The sequence below is a fragment of the Embiotoca jacksoni genome, unplaced genomic scaffold, assembly GCF_022577435.1.
Source record: "Embiotoca jacksoni isolate LCO1_2020_lvr unplaced genomic scaffold, fEmbJac1.0.p SCAF_3, whole genome shotgun sequence".
NCBI classification, from domain to species: Eukaryota; Metazoa; Chordata; class Actinopteri; family Embiotocidae; genus Embiotoca; species Embiotoca jacksoni.
This window is the reverse complement of record NW_027185381.1, coordinates 24,931,855-24,941,723: the sequence shown is the minus strand read 5'-3', so window position 1 is coordinate 24,941,723 and position 9,869 is coordinate 24,931,855. Positions and strand designations below refer to the sequence as shown.

At 42.4% G+C, this 9,869-nt stretch overlaps 1 protein-coding gene across 2 annotated transcripts in view; it reads right to left on the bottom strand.

The window, feature by feature from the left end:
• Positions 1-6,491, bottom strand: part of tead1a (TEA domain family member 1a) — a 46,811-nt gene extending 40,320 nt beyond the window's left edge. For both annotated transcript variants that reach the window (XM_069161941.1, XM_069161942.1), the window contains exon 1: positions 6,055-6,491. Coding sequence is in view for 1 of the 2 variants with exons in the window: in XM_069161942.1 (XP_069018043.1) it covers positions 6,055-6,064 (10 nt within the window). In the remaining variant the exon portion in view is untranslated. The remainder of the gene's footprint in view (positions 1-6,054) is intronic.
• Positions 6,492-9,869: the final 3,378 nt, after the last annotated feature.

Sequence of the window (9,869 nt, the reverse complement as noted above, 5' to 3'; positions counted from 1 at the left end):
TGATGCACACTCAAAAAACAAAACACAAAACTTCAGGAAATATATTTAAGCTCCAGACTTCAATCCGAAATGAAGCTTAAGTAACGTTTTGCGAAACAGTAGCGACTTCGGTGACCGTTAACGACCATAACACGACAAAGACCAACGTTAAAATGTACGTGAAGAACAGTCAGCTAGCATCGCGATGTGCGGCTTTGCGTTCAAGTGTTTCTAAGTCGTAAAAAACGCTGTTGCTAGGCAGCGGCAACGTGGACGGCGTCTAGAAGCCACACAACTCAACAATTACAACTTCCATGGCCTCTGGCGTTCCCTGAAAAACGTCAGCAAACGCGGCGCAACTCGTGAACTTTGAGTTTTATAGAAATATTTCGAGGTTGACCCGACGTTGTGAATACCGCACACCGTTCATACGGATTTACACGGGGTCGTATTTACGCTGTAAATGTGATCGCACATTCGCTAATTAGTTAGCTGCTACACGTCAAAAGCGCCGAAGACATTACAACGAGCAAAGTCATTCATTTTGACTTTTAAAAGACAACATCTTTTAAAACCTTTAAAAGGGAGATTAGAAAACCAAAAAGAAATTAAAACTGTTGTTGTTGTTTTCTGCCACCTTTTGTGCCAACACAACTAAAAATAGCTGTAGAAAAATAGAAGCTGTTAAATTTGTCAGTCAGTGAAAAAGTATTTGGTTTCAATTAGGTAATTGTTGATCTATTGTTTTTTGGTAATTTATCACACAGAGCGACAAACAACAGGGAGTCATAAAAAAAACACGAAATAATTAAATTTAAAAAAAACTGAGGTCGTGAGCACAGCAGCAGGGAGGCTTTTTTTTATTTTATTTTTTTACTCTCCACTGTGGGAGTATCAGAGAGCAGAGTGAGCTGTTGTTGCCGCTCCACAGTGTGTTTATCATGTCGATTCCTCCAGCCGGGAAAGTACACAAGAAGTAGTAGAAATCTAGACTTCCTGCTCGCTTCCTGCTGAGCTCAGGAAACGGGAGGGTTGATTCAGACTTCCCATGGAGGAGTTAGTCAGCCTCATCCATTCATCTGCTCGACGCTCAGATCGTGGCCACGCCGAGGCGGATTTTACAGTTTCGGGTAAAAAACGAACTAAAAAGGATTTTTATTTTTGTCGTACGCCACTATATCTCAGTCTCTATCAACTCTTACTGTTCGCAGACAACATGTGGCTGATTTATTCCTGTTTTCACTATTTAAAATAAAATATGTCAATTTATTGGTGTTGATTATTTGAAGATGAAAAGAACAAAGAACACATCTAATTTGCAATTTCTTTCCCCATATTTATCCTTATATTATTTTCTGCAGTTGCATTAAGACTTTCTTTTACTGCGGTGGGTCAACGTTTGCTTGGAAAATCACGGTGGAAAATCAATTTAATCTGATCTGCTCTTTTACATATTTGTTTGTTTTGGTTGAAGCAATTCAGTAAAAAAACAAAACACAAACTTTAAAAAAAAAACTTATAGTAAAAAAAGCCGATTTGTTCTAGGCTAACATGCCAATAACTACCGTCTGATAGAGAAACATAAATTATATAATAGCAACAGTTGTGCTACGTATCTGATAATGTGAAATACAAAATAAGACAAAAAACTATAAACAATGAGAAAAGTTGAGGCGTACGTCGACCAGGTTTGTTGGTTATTTGAACACAAATAAAAGTTCTGCTTGTTGCTTCTATAGAAACTATATCTACACACCATAAATGACTGATTATTCATATTTTGATATAGTTTCACATACTGCAACCGTCGCTGCAGTCTGTCTCTAGTCGTATCGAGGCGGTGTGTCTTTCACTGCCGACAGTGCGCCTGTATAAAGTCCATTTTTATATTAAATACCCAAAAAAAAATCAGTGCGAAGCAGAGAATTAAAGGAATATTCTGCAAATCCTGCCTTTGCAGTATTACTGTAGAGTTTAAAGGATCCATATTTTTTGGCCTCTTTTTGCACAGATATCGCGACGTTTCAGAGATAACTATCCAATAATGTGTTGCGCAATCACATGTTTTGGTTCTCATCATCTCCACGGTGACCGGCGAGAGATAACAAAATACTTTCTTTTTTTTTCTTTTTTTTTAAAAGGGCCGAATTTGAGACGTATATTTGTGGACAGAAAGACGAGACGAGGAGTCAGACAAGCCAGCACAGGCTCCACCGGCCTCCTGCAGCCAGAAAACCAGCAGCACCCCACCCCCCCAACACACACACACACACACACACACACACACACACAAGCACCCCCTCCCCTGCTCCCCAGCACACCAGTGCCCCCGATCCCACCCCACCCAGGAGGGTTCCTATTGTTATCCCCATCCCCTAAACAAAGCCTGCCCCCCCCCTCCAAAAGAAAAAAAAAACACCCTCCCCACACACACAGCATTGTTGCCCTAATAAACCAGCTCCCCTCCCTAAATTTCATTACATACAAACTCCCCCCCCCCCCCCCACTACCAATCACCCTCTTCCCTCCCTTCTATACTTTTATATTCTAATTTATCGTTACGCATCCTGCTGCGTGCTAAAATCTGGGAGAAGGTAACACAACAACAAACAACAACAACAAGGAAATTGAAAACACGGGAGTTCGTTTAAAGTGAGAATTAGAAGGAAAAGCGTGTTTTACAAAAAAGAGAAAATTCTCTAATCTCGTCTCGTGTCGCGAAGCCAGAAGCATCCCTTCGTTTCCAGGATTCACCGAATCACCTGTTGATTCAACCTGCTTCTGTCGGAGCTTGTTCTTCCTGTTAAATGGGAGTTTTTCCTTCCGACTCTCGGAGGTTTTTCTCCCTTAAAGGGGAGTTTTTTTTTTTTTCCTCGGTTTACCTCCTCATCTGTATAATGTTGTGAAGTTCTTGCTGTAACGACTTTTACTGTGTAAAGTGCCTTCAAATAATCCGCGTTGCGATTTGGCGCTTTAAAAATAGAACTGAATTGAAACATTCAAACATTTAAACGAACCATTTGCACAAATCTCAACTAATTCTGCTCAAAAGAAAAGGAAACAAAAAAACCTATAAAATATTTTTCTTTTGGATTAAAAAGATTACTTCCTCCAAATCCCACGTCTATAAATAAAAAAAAATAAAAAATCTGTGCGCCGGATTTTCTCTTCCTGTCCACAAACAAGACGACAGATGACAACAACGAGGAGGAAGGACGGCGAACAGACCGTCGCTCCGAACTCCACCATATTGCCACAGCATTGGTGAAGTAGACGGACAACACACACACACACACACACACACACACACACACACACACACACACACACACACACACACACATAAACGGGCGCACATACACAGCGGTTGTGACTAAAGCACACAGAGGCCATATGGTGCGTCCTCTTCCACCGACGCCTGTTGCTGCTGCAACAATAGGGCTGCCTGGCCTGGACAGCGAGAGGCAAACACACACACACACACACACACACACACACACACACGTGTATACACACACACACACCAAATGGTCGTTAGTCAGTCAGTCTGCGTTGCTTAGGCCCAGAACAAACGCCTGGATTTGCATTCTGCACCTCCCTTCGTCCTCCTCCTCCTCCTCATCCCCTGACACACACACACACACACACACACACACACACACACACACACACGCGCGCGCGCGCACACACACACACACACTTCCACGGTCTCTACAGGTGCACGGAGCACTCAAAACAGATGTCAACGGACTGGAGAGGGAGAGGCACAGGGGAGAGGGGGGCAGGGGGGGGGGGGGTGGAGGCTGTTTGCCCAGAGTGACTGACAAAGCTTTGTACACTCGGAGGGCCTAGACACAGCAAAGACAATGACACACACACACACACACACACACACACACACACACACACACACACGCACACACCACCACCACCTTCCTCTGCTACACTTTCAGGACTGCCTGACTTTATCGCTTTCACTTTAAAACAAAAAACGAAGCCGAGGATGAAAACAAAAGTGCATTTTTGCTCCCACATCTAAAAGTTCACACTTCCGTGAGGTTTGAAAGTTCAAAACTGAATTTGTTTCAGTTGTTAAACAATCCACACGTTTTCAGAGGTGACGACAGCAACATCATGGATATTGTTGCTGGTGCAGAGCATCACTACACTTCCTCTATGAATATTTTGACACTGCAGATGGACAGAAACTTACCCCTACAAAAAAAAAAATTCCGTTTTGTGTTATAAGAAAGGGCATCTACATATCCTAAAAATAGATTTATTTGATTTCTTTAAATCACAGATTGTTCTGTCCCCGTGTCAGAGCAAAAAAAAAAAAATCAATGAGCTGAGCGACAGACAAACAGCAACTACGTCAGATATTGATTCATCGTTTAAGTTTGTTTTATGATGCTGAAAGGGTCCAAAATTCTTTAGTTAAAGATGAATATGTTTTGGAGTTTTGGACATTTAATAAGACATTCGACGACATTGGGAACTACGCAGCGGACATGTTTCACTATTTTTCAGACACTGTTTGAAAAATAAAGAGATAATCAGCAGATTAAATGGAAAAAAAAAAAAAATCTAAATAAACTCACAACCCTAAACAGATTCTACTCTGGATTATTTCACGGAGCGAACATCAACGTTGTCTCATTGACAAAAACAAAACATTCACCTCCCATTTACAACTTCATTCAGCCACATCAACTCTAAAAAAAAAACAACAACAACAACTTAAAACTCCACATTCAAATCCTTTCACCCAACAAGCCTCTCCCAACATCTGACAAGACGGATTACTGTCACCGAATTAATGCATCTATTACGTTTCGTCCTACAGGCTATAATTTTCTCCAATAATCACATTGTGGTTTGGCCTGTTGGTACCGCAGATCTTCTGGCTACAGCAGCTCTTCTCATCAATATTTAAAAGGAAGTACACAACTAGAAGCTCAACATATATGTGTGTGGGAGGGGGGGTGGTGTGTGGGGGGGGTTATAGGCTGGTGATAGTGGAGATTTAAAAAAAAAAAAAAAAAAAAGACCACAGAGATAGAAGGATGAGAAAATAAGTGGTTGAAACGAGTAGAAAAAATAAGCAAATTGCTCATCATAAATCCTATTTAGCCTCCAACTACAAACTGTACGTGACGTAAAACGTGAATTTAAACGGTTAAAAACTCCACTTAGGCCTCTAAAAACAAGGAGTTTTAACCCTTTGATAGGAGTGTCCGCGTTCCCACTCGGGATATGTAACGTGCCCTTGTCTGCTGGGTAAACACCGGCTCGCGCGCATGTTATGATCGGCCGGTCCTGGCTTTTCTTCCTGACTGGGGCCTGCCCTGCTGCTCGTGCAGGGGGAAGAAGGAAAAAAAACAAAAAACGCCGATGCAACAAGTCCCCCCCCCCCCCCCCCCCTCCCACCACACACACACACACACACACACACATATATTCACTCCCAGCTTTGTTAAGCTACTGCAGCGACAAACATGTATTCGCTTTGGTCACTTATTTTTTTTTTTTTTTTTTTTTTTTTTTAAACGCAACCCAACCCTTTAAACGTTGGTAGCACGTGCATTTTGGAGCGCACGAGAGGAAGAAGTGGAGGAAAAATTTTTTTTTTTTTTTTTTTTTTTTTTTTTTGGTCGGAATGAAACTGCGAGTGAAAGCGACATCCTCTCTCCCGGCTTCGAAGCTTCAACAACGGCGGAGGGATTAAATAAGCTCGTTAGACTTGTCAAAACATCTAAATAATAAAAAAAGAAAGAAAGAAAGAAAAAAAAAAAAAAAAAAAAAAGAGGCGGACGAATTCGTGTCGTTTTCGCTCGCGACGCCGGCGAAAGTGTTTTTTTTGTTTTGTTATTTCGGCTCCGGTGCTCACTTCCACGGTTGTTGTTTCTTTTCTATTTTATTTTTTATTTTTTTTTGGAAGAAACAAGCGAAAAAAAAACGTCCGGGTGGCTTTTTTTTTAGACGGCTACAGGCTGATAGAGAGAGCGAGAGAGAGAGAGAGAGAGGTGGAGGGAGGAGTGGGGGTGGGGGGGGCTCCTCCTCGGGGGAACTTACCTCGATTCATACGCCTCTTTTAATGGATTAATTCCCCACACTTTTCCACGGATCCCGAGTCGGCTATACGGCACCGGTTAAAAAAAAAAAAAAAAAAAAAAAAAGCCCCCTTTTCCGCCAACTCCAACAAGCGTCCTTCTCGGTTTGTGTGTATTTTTTTTTTTTTTTTTTTTTTTTTTTTTTTTTTTTTTCCAGGTTTTGATGGAAGGATCGGGGCGCGCTGAGTGTGCGTAAAATACGCAGCGTCTCTCCAAGGATGCGAAATATGCGCGGAATGGGAGCAAGGAATGAAATGAACGCGGTTGGACTGAGTTGAACGGGGCGGGGTGAGAGAGAGAGAGAGAGGGGACTGACTGTGGCGTCACCCTGGATGGATGAAACAGTGGGAGAGAGAGAGAGAGAGAGAGAGAGAAGGGATGGGAGGAATGGGTGGAGAAAAAAAGAAAGAGAGAGCGAGGGGGGGGGGAAGGGGGCCGGACTGTAATGGGCTGCGTTCAACAACAAAAGAAAAGAGTGGAGCGCCCAAAACTCTATTCAGTGGAGTGAGGAGGAGGAGGAGGAGGAGGAGGAGGAGGGTCGAGATAAAACACGGTCTGCTGTGCCTGGCTGACAACGAATCAGATAAGGTGGAGCTCAGAAAAAAGAAAAAAGAAAACACACTTGATAGCAGCTTCGTGCCTGTTTATTTTTTTTTAAGTCAAAAAGTTAGTTGGCAAAAAAAAACTACAATTAAAAAAACTCATTCAAATATTTTTTTATAAATGTGACTTTTAAACATCCGATAACACATTCTCCTACAAACCAAGTGTTTAATTCACAAAATAGCTCGAAAATGAATCACTTTTTCTTTTCTTTTTTTTTTTTTTTGCCACAGCAGCTCGTGGTGGCTAACTAACTGGAGACGGACATCCATGACGACTGTTCAACAACTTAAGACTCTTCTTTACTTTGTTATATTAGTCCAGACGTCTCCAACCTTTATTTTTTTTTCTTCTAAGAGCTACTTTGACAAAAATGAAAGTGTCCATGTTTAGTAAAAAAAAAAAAAAGAAATTCCACATAGCTGAGCTCCACCCAGATTAATAAATAAACGAATAAAGAAAATGCTAAAAACTTTTTTTTTTTTTTTTTTTTTTTTAAATCTAAATATTTGCTAAATATACCTGGGTGGCTCTCGACTGCTCGCAAAGCTACAGGTTGAAGAACCCAGTTGTTAGTCTGTATTTTGATATTTATCATTACACCCCATTGTTTTCGATTCTGGTGTATTGTGGTCAGTGGCTGCCGTTCAGAAAAAAAAAAAAAGGTATAAAGTCTCACTTTAAATGTAACATTTTACTCTGAAAGGATTGTCGGACTTTATTTGTCGACAACAATTTCAGTTCAACCGCGACGTCACCGTTACAGCCACGAGGAGCCTGTACAAACACATCCCATAACTTTACGTAATTGTCGGGCCGCCGCCTTAATAAATAAATCTCTTGTTTGTAACGCTTGACTCCTTGACCTGTTATTAAGTAATTTTACAGTCTCCGCCGTTAACCTGAGCTCCCCGGAGGGGAAAACGTGTGACAGATTTATGGACTGCATTCGTTCCCAATCCCGCCAGAAACAGCAAACACCCCCCCCCCCCCCCCCCCCCAAAAAAAAAAAAAATAGAAAAGACACCAAACAGACAGGTCAGAACAGGCTCGACATTCACATGTAAATATTAGATCCTAAAAAAAAATAATTGTTTTCTTTATGTCGGTCAAATCTTCATAACTTGAAATGAACAAGCAGATTAACCCCCCCCCCCCCCCCTCCCCACACACACACACACACCACTGGACCCGCCCACTTTTTTGGGAAGCGCTGTCCTTACTAACAACAAAAAAATAAAAAATCTTTGTCTGTGTCTCAGATCTTTTGAGTGCAGCAGGCAGCCGCCTGGGCCTCATAAAGGAGTTGTTGTTTACTACTAAAGCTCTGCACTATCTCAGGTTACATCCCCTCAGGCAGAAGCTGGACTGTCACCCTCCCCCCCACCACCCCACCTTCCCCGGAGGGAGTGGCCGTGACATAAAACAAACACACACACACACACACACACACACACACACACACACACACACACAGATATGCCAGGGTCACCGCCTGGAAACACCTAGTGCAACCCGACACCCTGCAAGCCGGCTGCCGGGCCCTCGGCCAAACCCGTTCCCCCACCTCCCCACCCCCCCCACCCCACCCCGCCCCCCAAGCGTTCCCACATGGCAGGAAGAAAAAGAGAAAAAAAATTCTCTCAGACAGCCGATGAAACATACCCGAACACAGCTGATTCACGTGTGGATCCTTGGAGTGTGTTTACAACCACGTCTTTGTGGAGGAGCTCGGGCACGTGTGTGTGTGTGTGTGTGTGTGTGTGTGTGTGTGTGTGTGTGTGTGTGTGTGTCTCAGACTCAAATACTGAAAACCTGCTCTTAAAACATTCAGCGCCGTGACCTCAAGGTCAACAGTCTGACCTTCAGATCCGACCTCACCTGGTTTCCTGATGTTTTATGTGCCTGGGATCTGACATGTTCCTCGCTCGCGGTTTGTGGCCTAAAAAAAAAAAACCCACTCGATCAGACATTTATTTCAAGTCTGCGTTGGCCCACTGAGATTTAAATAAACGGTTTATATTTGTGTCTCGTAAAATTATCCCCCAAAAAAATAAAAAAAATTTAAAAAAAAGACTCCGCAAACACATCTCACAGTCACACCCTCCAAAGCTCTTTGAGGTGCTAAAAATAATTTTGCGGGGAAGCAAAATTTGTCCGGCAGGCTGTACTTTGGGCTTTAAACTAGAAGCTTCTAATCTGCGCATCCATCTCAATCTGTCTATAATTTAATTTTTTAAAAATTCCCCCCCCCCTCCCATGTGCTTGAAATGACAGGGAGAAACGTCGGCGTTGATGGGTGTGAAACGTCGCTGTCAGTGGTTTGCGGTTGTGCTTTTTTTTGCGGAGGGGCGATTTAAATACAATGAGGGGGCGGAGCCTCCACGAGGGTTTGACCATGACTTTTTTTTTTCAATTTTCTTAAAATAACCTCAGTCACTTAAGCGATGTTATTTTGCGATTACGCAACAAGTAACCTTCAAAATAAAATACGTAACCGACGTGTAGTCATATTGTCGGGCAATTCGCTCTCGAAATATACAACTTTTTGCTGGCGTGATCTCCGTTTCCATGGCAACACGTAGGAGGGGTGACTAGCCACTGGAAAACAATCAGTCGCCGCAGTCGAAGCGATTGTAACGTGTGCGATGTTCACCGCTCCAGGAGGTAGTCCGACCCTTAGCAACGACCCTGGCAACGGAGACGAGATCCAGCAACAAAAAAAAGTCCTAAAGAGACCCGATTTCGCCAAATGGGTCACGTTTAATATAACGAGTAAAAACAACGTTATATTACATCTTATCTGAAATTCAAGTCCAATTATATATCGCCACTGAGAAGGCGGAGTGATATTTTCTAGTGATGAGCAGGGTGTGTCGTCATGGTGATTTGAGCACATTCCAAATGTACAGTCGACCAATCAGATCGCTGGGTCGGAACTACTTGTATAATTATTCCATGAAGGCGAGCGACACTTCTGTTAGACCGCCAACATTAACCTTAAAGATGCAGTAGAGAGAAAAATAAAGCGAAAGAGAAAATGAAAGTGTCATTTGAGAGGGTCCATATTTTTCTTCCTTTTTTAAAAAAAAAATTTGGGATCGTGCAATACTGCACATACTGCACATGGGCCATACTCATAAATAATATCCCGTCAATGGGTCTAAAAAGTTA